We start from the raw sequence: 22,276 nt of genomic DNA, 5'->3' as shown, positions 1-22,276 counted from the left end.
GCTACTGGATCCTCTCTGATGTGAAGGTGAGATTCACCTACTGAACACCTCCAGGTATCAATGAAAATAATTTGAGTCACACAAAGTTAGTAACTGATTGGAGTAAGGTGGTTTGTTTTTCACATTGCAATATTTATGATGTCTGTAGCCAACAAGGCTAACCCCTTTATGATTTTCTTTCCAAAAAGGATACAACTGGCAGCCTCTCTTTGGAAAGAAAATTTATCATGTTGAAAAATGGCTTCTTTTAAAAATAAAATAAATTCATGAAAAAAGCCATTTTCTGCCTCAAATGTCACACTTTCACTTTGTCTATCTGTATATATATGCAAGCTTTTAAGTTTGATTTTAAAAATTAATTATAAAAGATTGCCTCGCATAACTGTTGCTGAAATGGTTCTCTAAATTCTTTGTCTACTAAAATCTAGCTTTCTGGATAGACGACAAATCTCTACTGCCATTTCAGTACACATTTTGATAAGAACTTAATCAAATAATATTTCAATAAGTGTATATATTTTTTTCATTTTATTAATATCATCAATAAATGTAAAAATCATTCATGGATGAGTTTCAAACAATATTATTATTGTTTTTGCTATAAAAGCTATTAAAAGTATCAGATACTTCTAAGCAATGGATAGGTGTTTCTAGCTAAGCTGTCTAATTAAAACTGTGACTGTATTTTTCATTTAAAATATAGGGTCAATCATGTCAGTCAATGGAATGATTTGCTCAAATTCAATGAGTTTAATTGTTTGCAAGCCTGGCATCATTTATTTTTGAAAACAGGGAACTATTGAGACAGTGACATTTATATTCGGTAATGCTGTTATGCTTTTATAACTTCTAATTATCAGTCATGGGATAAATCTTCTGGATCTGGTTTGGATGCTTTGCATTTTAGATTCAGGTTCTGTGAAAAAAACAAAGCATGAGCTGTGTGCTGCATTCAGCAGATATGAGCATGTCTATGCATACAGTCAGATGATTGGAAATGATTATGCTAATGCAATTTAAAAATATTTAAATGACTAATTAAAATATAATTAAATTCACACATCCCTCCAAGTGCGGACACATGTAAAGATATTCACACCGACTTATCAAAAACAACTCACACCCTAAGTTAAAGTTACACTGGTTTAATTCTTGCACTTTACTGGAAAATTGACAATCTAAAAGGAGATTTCTGCCTTTTTGCAGTGACTGGCATTTTAAACATATCTGCAAACATACAGAAGATAATAAATTATTACCAGAAGAAGACAGTGCTTCAGAAAAATACGTAAAACTAGTGCACAGCAGAAGCCCTGTCCTTCCAGCAAGGAGTGAGCCAGGGAACAGGACTGTCTGTGGCACTACTTTTCATGCAAAGCCTTCAGCCCCTGCAGCCAGACTAATTCCAGACACACCTCATGCTGACCTTTACACGCACGCACGAAACTTCCTAGGAGACCTTTTTTTTTCCCTCAAGCTCTTGTTTTCTTCATCTTCCAGCAGGGCTGCCTGCTGGACCTGGCAATCCTGCTGCCATACAGAGGGGAAGAGCCTCCACCTACCTTCTCTTCCTCCCTCCCTGGTGCTTCACTCCCTCTCTCCCCTCGGGCTGGCAGGCTTCCTCAGGCAGAGCATGCAAGCGGTTCACACGCAGCAGCCGCAGCAAGAGGAAAGATGCAGAAGCACAGCCAGAAGGAGCACCTCTACAAGCTGCTCGTGATTGGGGACCTGGGAGTGGGCAAAACCAGCATCATCAAACGCTATGTCCACCAGAACTTCTCCCCCCACTACCGGGCCACCATCGGGGTGGACTTTGCCTTGAAGGTGCTCAGCTGGGATGCTGAGACTGTGGTCCGGCTGCAGCTCTGGGATATTGCTGGTGAGTACAGAAGAGAAACTGTTGTCTCAAAACCTGTCCAGGGCAATACAAAATACAGTCCCAAACTTGTCTATGCTAATCTTTAAGTTGGAACTACTGATGCCTATGCAGTGAGGAAGAGGAGGCTGAGGAAAGGACACCTTAGCACGGCTTGAGATTTTGGAGTTCCCCTAAAGCCATCAGGCTCCCAAAGCAGGGGTGTCAGAATGAAATCTGTCCTGTCCAATTTTTCTCCCGAGCCCTTAGACCCAGGCAGTGACAGGAGCACCTCTCGCTGAATGCTCCGGTTCTTTCCCTGCAGCTGCCACTCTTCAACTTGCCTCATTAATCTAACAATTCTCTGGGATGAGAGGCGGGGTGACAAGAGTTTCTCGTTACATCTATTTAACTTGGTGGAAGAGACAAGGGATTCATCAAGATAGTTAATACGATTTTTATAGTTAAATAAAGAAAAATATTACTGAGTTACTTTATCAAAATATCTTCCTTTTTTCCTTCTTTTCTTCCTTCCTCCCTTCCTTTGGCCCAATGAAATATAAAAAAAAAATTCTGGCACACTTAAAAACAAAGAAGTGTTTCTATTTTGCAGTAAACCTGGTTGTTAAAAATGTATTTATTCATGTTTACTTGTCCTTGATGGTCATAGCAAGCAAAAACAGATAATTTACTCTGTATGGAGAGAAAAAGAATTAAAAAGTTCAGATATTCTTGCTTGCCTGTTTTATTTAAAAAAAAAAAGAATTTGACATTGTTGCAATCAGTGTTTCAGATTTCTCATTGTTATATACTCTGCTTCTAATTAAAAACACAACTTTTTATCTCTGCCATCTCCCTTCCTAAGAAATAATCAATTTTGATTCAGTACACAAAATAAAATTTATCTTGATGGCATATTTTGCATGATATAAGTAATTATTTTTCATTTAGTATACATAAGAAATGAAGTACAGCTATAATGCAAAAGTTTACAGCAAAAAGGAGAGCCTTTTAAAACTCAACTAAATTAAGAAGTTATATTTGTAAGGAGGTAATAGAAGTCAAAATTGTATTAGCTGTTAGGCAGCTATAGCAACTTCTGGCCTGAATTGTGGGTTTATCGATCGTGTCTGGAAATGCACCTAGTAAAACTAGTGAAATAATAAAATTCTTAGTGTTCTTATCCACTAAAGGAGTGCCTTTCTTCTGCATTTAGCTAGTTCATATGTGAGCTCTGAATTTGGCACCAAGGTACCAAAACTTATGCAACAACACTGCCTTTTGCAAAACTTAGATAACCTCTTTTTTTTTTTTTTAATACATCAGTATAGTCTTGTGGTTTTATGATATTAAATATACATATGCTCACTTTGCTTCATTAAAAGTTGGAATAATGGGAAAAGCATTGTTTTATTGCTCACAAGTGGCTGACCGTAACAACAAATATGCACCCAGCAATACTTTTTTGCATGAGAAAAAGCACTTAATAGTAAAAAACTCTGAATGCATTTGGGACTTACAGAATGTATTTTGCATGCCTTGTTTCAGAGATTTATTAAACTACTAATCATGTGCTGGCAGATCATATGATGTAGCTTTCAGTCAGGCTGCAGAAGCAATTATACCAAGTTGTAGTACTGAATGACTAGCATGCTTTCTGAGTTATCACACATGACAGAGAGAATTACAGCACAGTACTAAATTTCGTATGAAATGTTCAATTCAAAGCATCTCAGTGAAGGTCAAGACAGCAGCCGGTAAAAAACAGAGTTTCTGTCTCAGATTTAATGACTTCTGTGTATGGAGCTTTAGCTGTTGATTGCTGTAAAGAGAGAATAAGTTCTGGAAGCAACACTGAATTCAGATCAGTGTGGTGCTGGCATGCAAGTCATCATGAATAAGGCATCTGGCTGGTGAGAAAAAAAATTGTTTAAAAATGAAAGGGAAGTAAATCTGGAGGGAATGGAAGTGTTTTATCCTGGCTGTGGCTGGCTGCATGTCACCGCTCGTAAAACACAAATATGCAAGGACAAGAGGTGAAAAATAAAATTTCCACTCTTCAGAGCAGTCCCCTTCTTTAGGTAGAGCCTGTGTTGTTAGGTTATATTTAGCTTTGGCGGTAAAGCAATACCTCTTCTGTCTCAAGCCAATCTGAAGGGTGCTGACTTAACGTTTTGGACATCTTTAATTGAAGCAAATGCAGCAAATGTATCAATACTGTCTCATATCAGTGCATATATATGTATATATATATGCATATCTCAGGTAACTGTTTAGCTCTCACATCTTCTCCTTCCCTTTCATTATACAGGCAATGAACTTACTACCAAGTATAATGTGTACTCTTCCTTCCACCCTACTGTTTGCATCAGTGGGTAGCAAGTTGTTCAAGAACATGAGAGATAAACAGTGAATAATGAGGATAACTAAGCAATAGAGAGAGTAATTCAGAGATAAGGTAGATTCTGCATCACATAGCATTACATTAAGACTTGAGTTTTTAACAGATAATATCTATCTTATACTAAAACTGTGTTCATAAGACATGAATAATTGGGTAAAACGTCATGGTTTATGATGTTATGATGTTTGTAACAGCATACTGGCCTTAAAATCAATGAATTCAGGTCTGATCTAGCACAGTGCTTAATGTTCCAGGGGACTGAATTTTCACTCTTTTGTGTGGGAGGAGATACACGCAATAAAATCTCCTCATCTTAATTTCATCCCAGTACTCACATTTTATTTCATTGTATTGTCCTAAATTCTCTCTCTGTTTTGGTGTTCTTGTTCCTCAAGCAGTTGGAGTGTGACATCACCTCTTCTGCTATCTCACACATCTTTAAATCTTGCCCTTAGTCACTCTTTTTTTGCCTCTTTATCTTTTTTATTGCTTCTCTGTGAGAGTCCTTCAAATTTGCCAGTAGATTTTTTAGAAGGAAAACTTTAAAAGAAACTCTTAATCATATTTTAACATAGCTCTTATAAGACCGAGATTCCTGCATGCTTCTCTGCTGCAGTAGGGGTGGCCTTGCAGATGCATAAATGGTTGGTCCACTGCATTGGAGGCATCCACACAATAACTGTGAGGAGAGGTATTTAATTTTCCTCCCCTGTCATTTTCACCTTCAAAACCAGCAGTGTTTGCCCAAATATAGACAAGTGTCCCAACAGCTTTAAATTTTATAAGACTGGTATGCTCTAGAAGGAGTAAATGGACCATTCACCAAAACCAGGCACTGTATATGCTCTGTGGTTGAGGCTTTTAGTGGCTGCTAAACATTGCAGTACATATGCATAAATAAGATAGTCTTGGTGATTTCTTAGCAAGCTTCCTTGAAATTACAGTTCTGCCATCATAAATAAGGTGGTGCAAGTCCCTCATGTGGTGTGGTTTTATTTCGTTATAGATCTGTGGTGAGATATGTGGACCTGATCCAGCTCACAGCCTGCTTTTCTAGATTCTGGTGTGGTGAATACAGGGTCTTTCTTGGCTGGTTTAACTTTCAATCCTGCTTCCATAAAGACAGTGGCAACACTCCCATTGCCTTCAAGGGTGAAAATTCTGAAGGCTGTTTTGAAGTGGAGGATAAAAAACGAGTAACTCTTCTGCACAGTTTCCAGCTTCCCCGTGCTGGCTGAAGGCCTTCTGTAAAGCCTGTTGTCTCCTAGAAGCTTTTCACTCCTAGGATGAGGGATGGTGGTAAGAAGTAAAGCCCATGGTAAAACTGCGGATTAGGTTTTCATAAATTTTTATTTTACACTCTTTTTTTCAGATTCTGTGTGGGAGATGGTGGAAATTATCAGAGTTTTATCAACTTATCTTTAGTTTTTTAAAACTTTATTAGAGCTGACAGTGGTTAGTGGAAATTGTTGGCTTCTGTGTAAGTCAAGATGGCTAATTTATGTAGGGTGCATTTTTATAAACTACAAAAACTGAGATGTTGATACTGCCATTGCTTTAAGCCTGTTAAATAATACCTTACCTTGCTTCAGAGGTGCTACTGAAATCAATATAAAAGTCTGTGCGGAAAGATGCCTTTGCTTCAGACAGTGAATCCCTCCCTTTAATTGAAATCTTGTTGCTTTGGCACCTTGATCTCACTGGGATTGCTTCAAAGTTGGATCAGATTCATCTGATTTAACAATTAGACATCTTGTACTGAGTCCTCTGAGAGTAGGCTGCTCACGTTAGGCTCCCTAGAGGGTTGAGGGTAAAGAGTAAATATAGAATGAGGAAGCTTTTGTGACCTCTCTTAAATGCCTGTCCTGCCTGAGAGGATGCTCTGAAGGTATGCCCCTTTCCAGTCGTCAACAATAAAAGAACCCTAATCTTACATACAGTCTGTTAATTTTTCAGAGCCTAAATTAGGGCAGATGAGTCCCAATATAAAGCACCATTGCCATGGGCAAAGGCCATCACAGTCATGGGGTTTGATGCCAGATGCCAGTGACCTTGCAAGAGATGCAGTAAAATACCACAGGACAGATCAAACAAACATTTCACAAGCTTCTGATCCTTCTCATGAAAAGCATAACCCATCTGTCTCAATGACCCTGTACTGGGCAGTCTGGGTGTCTTAACTACGGATCCTCTTGCAATAAAACAGGTTCTAATGTTCAAGGCTGCCTGCGAGATACCACTGAATACATAATGGTTGATCTATTTTCTAATGTAATTACTGCCTAAGTAATTTCACATTGCTGAAAACCTGAAGCCAGATTCTGACAAATTTAACATGTGAAACAGTACCTGTTTTCGTGAGTAATTCCACTAAATGAAATGTTTGTAGGAACCTCATCTATTAAGAAAGGTATTTACTCACATAAGGCAGAACCTTTGGAAAAAGGAATCTTCCTGGGACCTTAGGCACAATATTTGGCACGCCAAGCACAATGTAACCACTAGAGATCTCTTTTCCATGATGTAAATGACATAAAAGTAAAGCCATTATGCAGATGACATAATAAGTCTGTGGTTTACACACCACCTCTTTTTCCATTCAAAGTTGCACAATGTCTTTATGCCAAGTACATTCATATATTAATTGACAGGGAAAAAGACCACTTCAAAAAAGATTTAGGCACTTTATTCAGCCAGCAGCTCCATTCCATCTCTTTCTTTGAAGTGATTGCTAATGGAAATTGGTAAGCTCTGTCCTCCTGCATAAAGCTGCTTTTACAGACATGGGGATCTTCTGTGCGGTGAAAAACCTAGATATCTGCAAAAGCAGATGGAAGCGGGAGAAGGAATCAGTGTGATACCATTTGTCAGTCCTTTGTGGGCCACTACTAGCCAGAAGAACACATTGTAGGGGCCTTTACTTTCTCTAATAACTTTGTTTATGATGATTTTATGCTGCAAATGAACAATTCAGAGCATATTTTATGACAACATATCTCACTTATCTTAGAGACCTGTGTCATGATGAATATGCACTAAGGACCGAGTTTAGCTAGTTCTTAAATCACCTGTATCTCATCTACAGTGCCAGCAAGTCAAGAACTTTGCATGAGAGGTATAAAGTATCACTGGAATGCAATATGCATTAAAAACTAATTGCAGATGTTGCTGCTGACCTCTTTGCTAAGATACTGATCACACCTTGACTTTTACTTGAAGGCACTTTTTTGCAGATGAAAAAAACAATTTCTCAACAAGGAGATTATTGAATAACACATGACTTAGCCATTCTTCTGATTAACCCACTGATAGGAATCATAAGACATTTTTATAAAGTATAGCCATAAGAAATTTTTGATATGACCATATGTTTTTGGAAATGATATGTTTCTATTTTGCTTTATCAATGGAAAACAGTATTTGTTTAAAGTATAAAAGATCTAAGGTGAATTTGGAGAATGCAGACATGCATGTTTGGTTTCCATATCATGTGAATAACTTTCTCCTTTTTAGAATGACTAGTGTGTAAAACCAAAGATAAACATCACAGATAGATGCTGTTGTCCCAGTAATTTGAATTCAGTGAATTTTAAGGGCTTGCCTAGATATGCCATTTCCATTAAATGAAACTCTATGATCTAGAAGTCCTTTAGCCAGCACTCTTAACTTCTCATCACAGCTTTACATTTGATGGCACAATTTCCATCAGATAAAACTTTCCACAGGAAAATTTCCTAGGGTCAAAAAGAAAGAATGCCAATCTTCTTGTCTTCCTACCTTACTCAGAATTATGCACATCAAGAAAATCAGGCTAGATACAGAATTCTGGTAAGTGTCATCTATTTTAATAGCACCTTTTCACAGCTGTGGAAGCATATGGTTAAATGCAATGGCTGTCTAGCTTAAAGACTACTATTATCATGAGATGTTTCAGGAGATATTAATTCTTCCTTTTTGGACCAAAACCCATTGTTAGACATGAATGGAGACTGTATTTGTTCACTTTAAGGAAAATTGTATAAGTGTGATTTATTTCTATTTTCAAAAACAATTTTTCAAATTCCCAAGAAAACAGCATATATATTAGCGATATCATGGCTGATCAATGTGTTGCATCTTGATATCAAATGTGTTAAGTTTTTTGCACTGTTAATCATATAAAATGACATTTCCAAATGAACATGTTGAAATAAAATAATATTTTGTTACCTAAAATAAATGCTGTAAATATCTTTCCAGAAAACACTTTGATTTCAACAAATAAAGCTTAAAGCTTCTGAACACATCTGGTGTGGAACTTTTCCTTACAGATCCCACTGGAGGAATACAGCTCTTCGGAGAACCTCTGCTGTTTTATGTTTTATGTTTTTAGAATGCTTTCCACATTTGTAAAGCTTGAAATTCACCTTTCACACCTCTGTGTTTTAGTTTGCAGGTAAAAGTAAGTCAATAATGACTCAAATGCCTGGTAGGGCTCCAGAGCTTTAATATGTTACTGTTGATTATTAGCACTTGCGTGAGAATATGTAGGATCCTCATTTCATGCATCAGATCAACTGTGTTAGATGCTCCCCACATAATACTGCAGTACCAAGGAGCTTATAGTCTTATGCCTCGAAGTTTTCTCTATAATGTACACCAAGACCCTTGGTACTTCCACAGATCTAGAAATCTGGCAGGTTAGTAACATTCTATACTGCAGTGCAAGCTTTATCATAAAGTTATTACATTTCCTTGGATTCTGGCTTTAAAACTCCTTTTTCTTGCTATATTCACTAGCATTTTTGTGCAAATGAGTCTAGCACTCTGCTTATTACTATTTAGATAAATTGTAGCTTTCCCGAGGTACCGGACTTACAACATGAGCCTACCCTCAGCAGTGTTCTTTTAGAAAATATATTAGTGTGAAATATTGACTTAGACTGGAAGCAGTGATTTTCACAAGCTTTTTTTTTTTTTTTTTTTTCCCCCATACATTCATCATCACAGGTCAGGAAAGGTTTGGAAACATGACCAGGGTCTATTACAGAGAGGCCATGGGGGCATTTATTGTCTTTGATGTCACAAGACCTGCAACATTTGAAGCAGTGACAAAATGGAAAGAGGATTTGGACTCTAAGCTGGTTCTTCCAAATGGCAAACCTGTGCCGACAGTCCTCTTAGCAAACAAATGCGACCAGGGAATAGATGTTCTTATGAACAACGGCATCAAGATGGATCAGTTCTGCAAAGAGAATGGGTTCGTGGGCTGGTTTGAAACGTCAGCCAAGGTAATGTTTCCATTTCTTTTTGAATGTTTCTCCAGGTACAGAATAAAACAGCTTTCCTCAGTAGAAATGTATTCCTAGCAAAGCTCCTATCTTAGTGGAATTAATTAAAGGTGAATCTGTAAATAAATAGAGCCCTTTACTGGTATTTGCATTTGTTTTAGGCCTTTCGTTGCAAAGCAAATTATATACAACATTCTGAAATGCAGCTACTGTAAGATGGTAGGCCAGCAGTAAGGTGTACAACAGGTCAACAATTTATTGCATAATGGTGTGGGGAGGAAGATGACCTGTGGCAAGACACAAAAGCTACCTCTTATAAATGATATGATGTTATTTTTCATAATTATTAACAGTGAATATTATCTCTAAATATTGATATAAACCCTGTGCCTAAGAAATCCTAATTTGAGACCGTGGCTTCATTTTGTTTGATTCCAGAAAGGAAGACAGTCCATTGTAGCACTTACACTATGCTGACTGTTATAGGCCTTCATCCTCAAAAATCTTTTCACAAAAATCTTATCATACATTGAAGGAGGAAGAGAAGGACATTGGTCAAAGTGGTGAATGAGCTGCTCTTTGGTTCAGTTCTTTGCCTTGGTTCAGAATTCCTGAGTGCCTATAGGAAATATCAGATCAAAATCAGAAGGGGCGTTGGGCCAGGTTTTCAGAGTACAAAGGTCCAGCCTACAGCGCTCTTGTATATCAATCTGAGATTTCTCAGGCAACCTCAATGCATTCGTGCTGTATGGAGCTGACATACCAAGCCTGAAGCTTTCTGAAAATGAGGGAAATATTTCAGAGACTCTCTTTAACTATATGGCACCTGCCTTGTGGAGGATGCACCTGCCCTGTGGTCCTTTAGGACTTTCAGATATGTGGTTGACTTATGTGGTTGATTAAAGGTCCCAAGTAACTGTATTAATATGTAAACACTGTATTCACAGAATCACAGAATGGTTGAGGTTGGAAGGGACATCTGGAGATCATCTAGTCCAACCCCTCTGCTTCACCTATTCCAAAAATACAGGGAATTTTTCAAGAAGAATAGGGTTATAATGCAGGTATCATGGAAAATTTTGGCCTGTAGATATGCATGGACAAGACTTCTGTGTAGAAAAAGAGGATGTGACCAAGAAAAAAATGAATATGTAACAGCACTATCTGCAATCATATTTTCAAAAGCTTGCAATGTGTTTAGTCTTCTTTTGAATACAGCCCTTGTCATCTACACTTCATCTATAAAACATGGTTGCTATTTTGCATCTCCAGACTTCTGTCCTCCTTAAATTGGTATATTTGGCTCATATCCACAGGAGAACTTAGGGAGAGCAGTGCTTGGGCTCTCTTGAAGTTTGATATAGCTTTTTGGATTGTTCCATTGGTCCTCAATATTTAAATTCCATCTAAATTGTCATCTCAGTGCCTGAATCCCCATTTGGCTCTGTTTGGCTCTGAAAGGATGGAGTCACTGAGTAAGAGTCCTAGAGATCTGTGAGGTAATTATGTAGACTCCCTTTGGAGTCAATGGAGAGAAATACAGGCTTCTATATCATCCTGAATTGGAAACATCAGATAAATTGCTCTCTAAAACGAATATTAGCTCTCCATTGACTATCAAGGGATCCTAACACTAACTCACTTTGGAACTGTCTAAAATTAGGTCATATGATTCATACCCTTATTATGTTTGTACAGTTCCAGCCACAATGGGACTTTTATTTCTTCTAGAGCATTACATAAAACCAAGGTAAATGTCATGTCCTTGATTCTCATCAGTAACAAAGGCATTTGCTCTCATGTTGCTGGAACCTAAATTTCTACAACTGTAATTATTTCATGCCTGTCATAACAATGCCTCTTGGCAGGATCTTGACTGCATATGAAATACTGATTTGAACATGACATCTCAGTGGGTATTATGTTTATTGTATTATGTGATTATGAAATCTGGTATCATCATTAACAGCTCAGGGAACATCAGGATGTTTTTAATGTAAACAATTTGGCTCTAAGCATTATGTTATTTTGTCCTAAATTGTGAGTAGGCTGAAAGCTGAAATGCTACGTTCAGTTGTTTCATTTCTTTTAGGCAGTTTATGAAAGTTACTCAAGAATCTTTGGAGAGTATACATGCATTTTACTTTTCTGGTCTTGGCTCCTTTTAAAGCATTAATATTTAAAAGAAGTCTCACTTGCAGTCAGCAGAAATCTCGAATTGACGAGTAACAGTAAGTGATTAACCAGCATGCCTGACATGTCTTGACTGCCTCAAGCACTGCATGAGCTGTGGGCTGAGATGTCTTTGTGGTCAGTGCCTTTGCCCTCCTACCAGATTGGTCTCAAAACTAGTCACTGCTTCTTCAAAATGCCATTTTTAGGGCATCATTTTTGTCTAGCTCAGTGCGTTAATTTTCATGCTCTACAAATTGTGTACTTTGCATTTCTGCACGTGCAGGACCTGGTTTGAATTCATGTCTGTCGTTCTCTGCTAATTTATGCTATTTGAGTCCACTACAATTCAATGTTTCTGTCTGGGGTAACCAAATTTTTACTGTGAACATTGTCTAGTTCTGGTTTAAGAAAGAGGCCAAGATCTCTTAGATCAGCTTCTTCACGATAATTATGGCAGAAAGCTAATTGTTCCAGAAAAAAAGAAAACCCAAAGAGAGTAAAACATTTGGAATAGCAGCTGCCAGTGGAAGATGTGGGGAATTAAGGAATTATTACAGGACAAACTGCATTTATTTCCATAAGAATTACATGTTTGGCACTTCTGAATATCCTATTAGGTGTCCAACTGCCTTTTCAGTCCTCAAATAACAGGAAATATCTGGTTGCTGGTATTTGGGATCCAACTCACCAGAGATGTATAACACAGCATATGGCAGTTTCCTGCAGAATTATTTTTTCTTCATTTCTGACATGTATGTGAGTCTACATTTCTGGGAGACAAGGACCAATTCACTGAAAACTAAGGCCAGAGGACAAAATCACCACAAAAATCACAGGGATGGAAAGAATAGCAGATTGTTTTAAAACGTTTGCATCTAAAAGACAAAGAGATTGAGGGGGAACAGGAAGGACCATTATTAAAAGAATTCAGAGCCACAATTTCATGATTCTAAGTTGGTGGTTCAGATCAGCAAAGTCTTGCAGCTGCTCATGGCTGTTTAGCTTATGAGAAAGGAAACTGTACGATGAATGAGTTCCCAGCGAGCATCTGTTCACCTCATAAAAAGAACAACCACATTTATCATACCTTTTGCCATCTAAGGTCAGTGTTAAGTCATCATGGTAGAGGATGAATGTACAAACAATTTCAAAGATGGCAGAGATATGTTACCATGATGGTATAGGGTAGCCAGTCTTGGGAGGAACCATGGTAGTGTAAAGGACAATTAAAGTTAAAAATGTCATAACAGAGGAAAATTCATTCCAAATTTTTGTAAAACACAAAGAATTGTGTCTTTGAAGTATTTTAAACAGAAGAAATATTTCAACACTTCTTACTTTATCTAACTCAGAAATATCTGCTAGCCAAGCAGTCCTCAGGATGTCAGTGCAATCAGGTAGGAACAGAAAGACTCCCAGCTTTGATAAAACTTGCATTGAACAGCCATTTTGAAGTGAGCAGCGAGAGCTGAGGACGCAAGACTCTGTTATCAACTTATTCTGTGAAACTATAGACTACAGGCTAAGGACTGATATTCTGAAATGTATATATACACTCCCTTCACCTGATTGCAATCTGGAACTGGAAGGTCCTGAGTTCAAAATGATTCAAAGCAAAGTAATTCCACTAAGAACAGTAAAATCACACAAGATTTATAATAAATTATATCAGAATAGTTTCCCCACTTGGTCTAAGTTCTGAACTAAAACCTATATATTTTTTCTAAACAAAAGTTTTGATTATTGTTATTTTAAAATATTGTTTGAGCCATGTATCCAGTATTCTTTTAGCCTAGGGCATATTAAATAATTGAACGCAGGTCTAGGGAAAATAAAAACGTAGCTATGTTTGCTACAGAGAATAGAAACTCTTTTCTGAAGTGGAATAACACCGACAGAGAAGTCATCATATTGCAGCTAGCAGTTTTAGCAGTTCAAAAAAGTAATAACTCTTTTTTGTGGTATCCTGTTATAATTAGATCTCCAGAGGTTTTCTGGAGACATGCTTGGAAATGTTATAGTCTTCAATGCTAACTGAATATGATTTATGCCTTTTGGAAAAACAAAGGTGATTATTTATAAAAATACATCTTTTAGTTCTGGTTGCCTTGCAGGAAGTAGCGTGCTATATTTGTATCTATCATATTTCAGGCTGTCAGGGGTTTGAAATTTGTGTCTGTAACTCTGGCAGATTACATCATAAGACATCTTTGTATCATTCCCTGGTGCTGTTCTTCTTAACTTAACAACCTTAATACAAAACATTTGGGCCACCTAATGCATTCTCTTATATTAGTTTTGATTCTTACATTAATCTAAAGGCAATATTCAGTCTGTTCCAATCTTCTGCTCCCTACAAAAGCAGAAGAATTTGTTGCGATAGTTCGTCATGTAAGGTGAGCCTTGCTGAGCAACAACTCAATGCAGGATAGTCATAAGTTATATGCATTGCCATATTTCCAGTGGAGAGCCTAGTCTCTTTCGGATATGCATATTTTGTTTGCTAATAAAGGTTGCAGCGTAAAAGACACATTCCCAGACCATTGTGAAATAACATTTAATAGTAAATTCTTTAATGAATTTCTTTAGCACTTTGTTGTGAAAGATGTATTGTCTAAAGCAAGGAAATTTCTCCTTTCTATCACACATTTAATCATCCAACACGTGGCCAGTGCAGCCAAGAACTCCACTTACATTTTGAAGTCTTTAAAATGTCTTCACTACCATTCCCAGTTCAAAGAGGTGAGCTTTATAAGGCTTGGATTAGTAGAGCAGCAATTTCAAGATTATTATCACTCTATAATGAAAACAGAACTTGTGTATCAATGCAGACAAGTCAGTCAAAATTACATATGCTTGAAAAATCCCTATTTCAGAAATAACTTGGAAACACTTTGCAACTGAGCAAGGTTGCTCTCTGATTATACTTAAGTTCCTCTTTTTCCTGTTATAATATTCTGTCAACAACACAGACAGGTGAAAAGGCATTTAAGTTTTGTCCAAGCTCCCCAGAAGGGCTGTTAGCCACACTTCCTCCTCTGGAAAAAGTGGATATTAATACTTCCTTTCTCTGACAGGCTATACAATGTGTCATAATGCCTAAACACTGGACTAGGAATCAGAAGTCCTCTTTGCCACTGATCTGCCAGGTGACCTTCAAAAAGTCACTTTCTTCTCTGATCTCCTCTTCTTCCATAAAGCAAGAATAGTAATTTTGCTTGTCTTACCAGTGAACTTTGAGATTTATATGAATGAATCAAGCTCTATTGTTCCACATTTAAACCCTAAATTCTTCTGACTACATAAGTAATATAAAAGTTAAAAAAAGAAGGCATACGGTAGGTCTGCAGAGGAACAGAATATGTGTTTTTTGTTTCCATAAAGACAAACTAGGTTTGGACATGTATGTGAATAGGGCTGACACATCACATCTAATCTGCTGACTTGGTAACTGAAACCAAAGCCTTCCATTTGACACTGCCAGGTCCAGTTAGGAAAGTGGGGTTCTCCACACTATCTTTTAAATTCACCCTTCAAAATGTCTAACCTGTCTCACTGCACAAAGCCTTAGAAAATATGTCAGTTTTTACCATAAACCAAGTGAAGCTGACACCTAAGGCAGAAGCTTTCCTTTCAGTTATACAGTCACTCTACACAGAATCCTCTGCAGAATTTGTTTCCCATAGCTAAAAAAAGATGAGTTGCTTCAGATCATGATACAGGTGTCGGGCCCATCCTACAGCTCTCTGGATCACTTGACGAAATACAGTATTATTTAATACTGGCCAAAAGCTGTAAATACCAACATTTTTGACACTCCATATCTGTCTGGAAGTTTTGATGTTTCCTTGCAAAAGGAAAATCCACAAGTTTTGATTCCAAATAATCAAATTGTTGGGTGCAGGAAAAGTTAAAAACTAATGAAGCCGTTAGCTGAGCTGGGGAGTTAGAAGGAAGCTCTGCTCTGGTCCATCAGCCCTGGAAGCCCGGAGGGCAAGCCAGTGAGTGCAACCAGGGTGTGCTTAGGCACATTACTCTGAAACCCTGCCAGCGGGCCACCTCCTTCTGAGGGAAAGGTCTTTTGTCGCAAAATTTCCAACCAGCTCTAAGAATTCAGTCACAGCAAGTAACTTGTTCTCAGGAGTGTAGTCACAGCAGTTCAATGTCCATGAACTTCATGTTCACGAATCTGAATGGCTTTAAACTTGTACTGCTATGTCTTCCTAGAAGTCTAACTACAGCGGTACTGCACAACCTCTTAATGTGGTTCTGCTGTCAGCGGTTTCCAAGGGAGCTCTGCTAAGGCTGCACATGTAGCCATTCCTTCAGAGTGCTTGCTCCAGAGGAGTGCAGGTTAAAATGTCTTGAAAGCCATATCCCTGCTCCTGGATTTTGATACATTATAGAAAGAAAAGGTTGAAACTGTGTGATACTCACTAGGTTCCCTCACTAGGTTCCGAGTAATGCCTGGAAGTGTTGGAGTTTGTTACTCTTTACTTAATGGAAATTGATTTCCTTTAGCACCAGTGGTAAAGTCCAAGGTTTATGTCTCTAAGGGTTTAGACCTTGCTAAGTGTCCTTGTTGGGCAGCTATGCCTGCATACACTTCGTTCTTCTCCCTGACTTGCAAGTTCAGATTCAAAAGCATCAGATTCACGGTCAGAGAAAGAAACTATCTGAGGGTGGAGAAGGAACAGTTTTATACCTGAAAACAACCAGACTGATAAATCTAAGATATCTGCATGGCAAAGAATAAAATGCTTCATTTGGAAGTGAAGTAGGCCCATAAAACTAGCAAAGATCTTTTCTCTTCAGTAAAGAAATAAGAGCCAGTCTGGTCTAAAGGGATTTATTGCATATATTAAAATATAATGCTCTAAATGTTAATCTTCTGCGTTTGTGTTAAAAGAAAAAAAAAAAAAAGACAGATAAGGGGGAAAGCAACCCAGAATACAAAGAAGCTCACTGAGCTTGTGTACTGCTTTGAGACACATTTAATAAAGTATTTATTTTCCCTTCAGTTGAATATTGCATTACAATATTATGACATTATTTCCTATGGGAATGGGATGAAAAGTTTTAAGTTATGTAAAGCCCCCCCCCACAGAGTTGCTATCTGTTTCATAAAACTGTCCTTTAAAAAGGTACCTTTGAAGGAAATCTATCTACAAAGCAAATTGTAATTTCATTTGTGTCTTTCAGTGTTCCTTTCTGGTCTTCAAAGATTGCTCAGAGTTTTCTCTGTCTTGCTTTGTTTAGTAATAGAATAAAGAGTAGTATGTTGATTTCCACTTTTTTTATTCCTTCTTGATGGGATCAAGGGAAAGAGCAACTCAAGTAGTCAGCCATCATCCAYGGAGTTGGGTTCAGGTCCTTGCTCTGATAGACATTTGCAGGTTAACTCAGGTCAAATTGCTTAGGGCTGGATTCACAACTTAGTTCTGGCAGCACTGATTGTGGTAGCAACTTCTTTCAGCTGCTGGGAGTTACTGAGGCACCAAAGTCACAGAAATGTGTTTGGCACCTCATGTGCATGGGCAGTGCAAAGAGGGATGCCCAGGAAAGGGTTTCAGAAAAGCTAGACTGCTAAGTCAGGATGTCAAGGGGAGAAGTAGAGAAAAATGTGGAGGAGCAAGAGAAGCACCATATTATGGGCCAGATCCTTTCCTTTTTGGTCTTGTAGTAAAAAGTTTCCCACAAGCTTGAGAGGTGCTGAGTTTCTACCTTATTATGTGGACACTTCAGTCTGTGCCATCTCCCACTTCCCAGCTAGCCACCATGAACTGTACTAGGTTTCCTGCAATTTCTTCTGTTTAGGGCTCTGCAATTTCCACTTTTGGTAAATAGCTCTGGCAGCACTTCCCTACCTCAGAAAGATGCTGTGAAGATAAACATATCAAAGATGCAGTGCTGAGTAATAGCAACCTGTAAAAGCGTTGTCAGTAGACAGAACTTCCCCAGTCTTTGGATAATTGTGAAGGTAAAAGAGACCTCAGAGGAGTCCGGAAAACAAGCTACAGCAATACAGGTGCTGCTAACGCTGCCTCAAGAACTGGAGGAACCTGTTACCCCAGCAGGATGTTCAGAAGTGGCTCCCCCATGGAGGTGGAGTAGGCCCCTTAGGATGAACTAAAGATTTGGTTCAGAATGCAAAAGGAAGATGGTAGAAACACACACACACACACACACAAAAAGTCAGAACTGCAGCTGGCATCACAGTTCCTGTGCGGTTCTCCGTAGAACAACAGCCATAAGGGAGTTGATAGTTATAGCATTTCAGCATAGAGACCAATAAAAAGACATCATTTCACCTGTATTTATTTTCATCCTTTCTTTGAAACACAGGGAATTTTGTTCTTAAGCATAATGGGAGCTGCTTCCACGGTTCAGTACAGCTAGTAGGGTAGGTGTGATTATTCTTCTCTGTCCATTGTTACTTCCTCGTTATTGGTTTCTTTGTATTTGTTGGGTGGCTTTTCACTTGCTCCTTTCAATCTGTCCTTCCCTAGATTGCCTTTCAGCACTTCCTGCGCTCTTAAATTACCAAGTCTGTGGGTGTCTGTGTTTGGATAGCAGATCACCTTCTACTGTCTGCAGCTGCTTTGCTGCCTAGCAGAATATTGATTTTTTTGCAAAACACTGTAGGTGGAGAGGTGCAGAAATCAATATTTCATTAGACAGACTGGCAAAGCAGCCAGAATACAGCGAAGTCTGATCCACAGACCCAGGACACTGAAGCAGACACCACAAGATTAGGGTTATAACAAAAGGGATCAGAAAGGAAGCGGTCAAGGCATTGAGATGGGGCAGTACAGTTTGCTTTGGTGGTGTAAGCACAGGCTTCTTGCGGCAAGTGATTTAATGTATGTTGTCTGTACCATGTACTGGTTCTTAGCTGTATAATGGAGAGAAGACTGGAGTCAGGCACACGCTCTGGAAAGAGCTGTGCTGGCTGTCGCAGTCACCCTCCTTCTCCTGCTGCCCATGTCCCTCTGCCAGAAATTGTCACCCTCGCAGCTTAGACAGCTGTGCAGGTCATATAAATACTCTGGAGTCACTGGGCCAAGAGCTGGAGGAAAAGAAGCCTCTCTGATCCAGTGCACGTGACCAATGGAGGGACTTTTTGTTCCTGTCTTCTTGCACAAAGCAAAGAGCTGAATTTTAGCTTCATTGATGCAAATGCTTTAAATAGTGAATCCTCAAAAACCAGCTCATTTTGACTGAGGAAGTCAGAGCTCAGCCACATAAACCTCTGCAGGCCCATCTGAAGGGATGGCGTGCTGGCAGAGAGGCAGGTGGGCATGGACTGAAAGCCAAAGCCTTTTCAGCTGGAATGGCCAGAGCCAGGAGACGGTCCCTAGGTATATCTAATCCCACTTTACTTCACGGAGCCAGTATCAGAAATTCCTGAGATATTCAGTCAGTCTGGGCAAATGCCCATCAGGCTAATGGTAAACTCAATCCAGAATGAAGTTAACAAAGCAGGCAGGAATATAGGTCATATCTGATAAACCATTTCATTAAAAAGGAGAAAGAGCAATGCAGAAAAAGAGAAACATTTCATTTTGATATTTGCAAAATAAAATATCTAAACTTTTTTGTCAAAATGATATTTGCCTGTTCAAATTAGGCTTTCTTCCCCAAAAGCAATGGAGGGTTTAATAATCTGATTTGCTTTGGGTCGAGTGAAAAATTTGGGTGAGGTAAAACAGCATTGTTTTTTCTTTCTGAATTTTTAGGCTCAGGTATGGCCCCTGGAATTCTGTCTAGTGCTAGGGAGGATAGAAAATGTTCACTTAGGCACATTTTATGCTTTTTGGGGTTGGGTCTGATTGCCCCTTTCCCACCCTTAGGAAACACTGATCTTAAGCATGTATCAAAGAGGATTTCTGTTAATACATCTGAACATTACTGAATTCGGGCACAATCTCAGACAGTCACTAAGACATTCTTGAAGAAATGCATATTGCCATCCAGGAAGAGCAGCAGCAAGGGGATAAATGAAATGCTTATCATTCCATTAATAACAGAAAATACAAGGTGAAATATTTCTATTTGTGTGTGTTTGTGCATTAAATGATCCTGTTTTGTCTTTAGCTTTCTAAGCAGCACCATGAGAATATTTTTCATTGGCCATTTTTTCTAATTAAATTTCACAGTGCTCTGAAAAAGATTCGTTGCATGCTTGAGGAATTTGGTTGCCTGGTCTCAGAGAATGGCGTGACATAGTAACATTTTAACATCTTAGTACAGAGCTGATTCCCAGCTCTATCACTTTTTTGGGGTTAGTATATAAATGGATTGACTGAAGATTTGAGGGTTTTTTTTGTTTGTTTGTTTTTTACAACTAACCAATATTCTTTATGGGTCAAAATTYAAATATTTAAGTTCACTTGTATGTTTGAAGAATCCTGTTACATTTTGCAGGTTATTTTGTTAGTGACGTTGAGCTGACACTGAGCGCTTGCTGAGGGTAGACCACCTGGTTTTGTGTGTGGGAGTGTGTGGTCTCAGGGCAGCAGGTCCCAGGCTTATCTTGGAAACCTAGGTCAGTCTTAGCATGTAAATAAACACATAATCTTCATGAGGCAAGGGCAGTATGTACATTTACATACATACATATTTGTACATAATTTCCCAGGAGAGTGAAGCCACAGTGAGACTTCTAACTCCTGTCATATATAAGTAATCAATGCCAATAGTTGGGACTGAAGAGTGTCTTTTATGCCAGAAATCCTGACTCTTCCTTGCAGCCGTATCAGTGGTCATCATTAAAAAAATCCTCACTCACTATTACTATTTATTTTATATGCTGTGCTGAGCTGTGTCTTACTGATCAGGCTGTTTTGGCTTTGCTTATTCCACAGACATAATAAAAGTCGCTGCAAATTAAACATGCTGTTGAAATAAGGCACATGTATGAAAAGATGAGCTTTTCCTTTGGTTCAAAATCGCAAGAGTGGGGATTATGTCTAGAGAATTAAACCAATGGTGATATATTTCTTCTGGAACAGTACATTGGAGATAACTCTGCCTCAACAAAAATAAAAGTTGAATATGAATGCTACATGCTACAGAACTTTTTTGTTTTGTGTTGTTGTGTGAATAACTTGAAATCATTTTATTTTTTCAGTGAAGCTGTTCATCACAGGTTTCACTGTGAGCATTGTACAGCAAAACCTGCATGAAAACAGTAGAAAAGACTTTAAAAAATAAGTGCTATTGATGTCTGTAATTGCTGCTAGGTACTTAATAATCCGAAGATCAGAATAACAGTTATTCAAGCACTGAAATATGGATTTTGGAGCTTAACTTCAGGCATTTGTCTTTAACATCTCTCCGACATTTGTTTGTCTAGCTTATTGAAGCAATCAAATAACCAAGGCTTTGGGGTAATTTAAAGTGAGTTCYGTGTATAATTTAAAGGAGATATGAATCATAATATGAATAAAACCTAACTAATTTAAAAACTACAGTAAGTGTTATTTAATACAGTCAATTTTTAAAAGCTGATTTTTAAGGAAAGTAAACTTTTGATGTTGCCCAGAGAAAAGTTTAATTATACACAGGAAATATGCAGCATGGTATAATTAATATTGACTAATCAACCTCTCTTTCTCTTTCACTTGCAGGAAAATATAAACATCAATGAAGCTTCCAGATGCTTGGTGAAACACATAATTGCTAGTGAGAGTGACCCAATTCAGTCTATTGAACCAGATATTATAAAACCACACTTGAATTCCTCCAAGATTGTCAGTTGTTCGGCTTGCTTTAAATCCTAAGAGACTTCCAGACTATTACAAGAGTTGAACAAATATGATTCACAGTGTATGCTTTATTCAACATATCCAGTCTGCCCAGATTGTCCATAAGCATTTTTCTCAAAAATATGATGCTTAATTTTTTTCCATAATTTCTTGACAGCTAAAATTTATTGTGAGCTGTTCATTGATAGAAACCATTCAAAACTGTATTTGGCTACTGGTCAGATAAAACACAGGGTGATGGCTGGGCTTCCTGATGGGTGGCACTGCCACCAGTGATATCCAAACCTCTATCTTTGCAGTGTGATGCATGAAAGTTCTCATTTGCAGCGTGAGTAAAGCAATAACCCACTTTTCCATCACTCCTCCAGCCCTTGGTTTGGAGTTCTGTCACAGATCATTCGGTACCCTGATCTGGCAACCATCACCATTATGATGTCTTTTCACCCTTCATATTTGAATGATCTAGTTTCAGATGAGGAAGATGATGATGATAATAAAAATATACCTGTTCAGAAAGAGGCAGCAAGAATGGTCACTGTGAAACATTCAGACTGTGGGTTCAGTCTCGTGGATGAAGTGGTGGAGTTCAGCACAGAGTGACCTTTCACATTGTTCAGTGTTCTAGAAGATCCCAGCCTGTGAGCTGAACCCTGATGCAGATCTTAGAGGGTTTTGCTGCTTCTTTCTGAAGAGTTACATTTTCACTGTTTCATCATTGTCTTCAGATGAAGCAAAATCAAGCAAGTCAATCAAGGTGAGAGGTGGCAAAACAGGGAATCAGGTGTTCAGTCTCACAGGTGAA

The 22,276-nt window shown here is 38.3% G+C and overlaps 1 protein-coding gene across 1 annotated transcript; it reads left to right on the top strand.

The window, feature by feature from the left end:
• The first annotated feature begins 1,641 nt into the window (after positions 1-1,641).
• RAB38 (RAB38, member RAS oncogene family) lies at positions 1,642-21,539 on the top strand. The gene is made up of 3 exons (XM_026077911.1): positions 1,642-1,879; positions 9,249-9,529; positions 21,337-21,539. Exons 1-3 carry the CDS (start codon positions 1,675-1,677, stop codon positions 21,487-21,489), a joined length of 639 nt encoding a protein of 212 aa, XP_025933696.1. The 5' UTR covers positions 1,642-1,674; the 3' UTR covers positions 21,490-21,539.
• The last annotated feature ends 737 nt before the right edge of the window (positions 21,540-22,276 follow it).

This window comes from Apteryx rowi, unplaced genomic scaffold (assembly GCF_003343035.1).
Source record: "Apteryx rowi isolate R43461 unplaced genomic scaffold, aptRow1 scaffold_468, whole genome shotgun sequence".
Classification (NCBI taxonomy): domain Eukaryota; kingdom Metazoa; phylum Chordata; class Aves; order Apterygiformes; family Apterygidae; genus Apteryx; species Apteryx rowi.
This window is presented reverse-complemented; position numbering and strand designations above follow the sequence as displayed.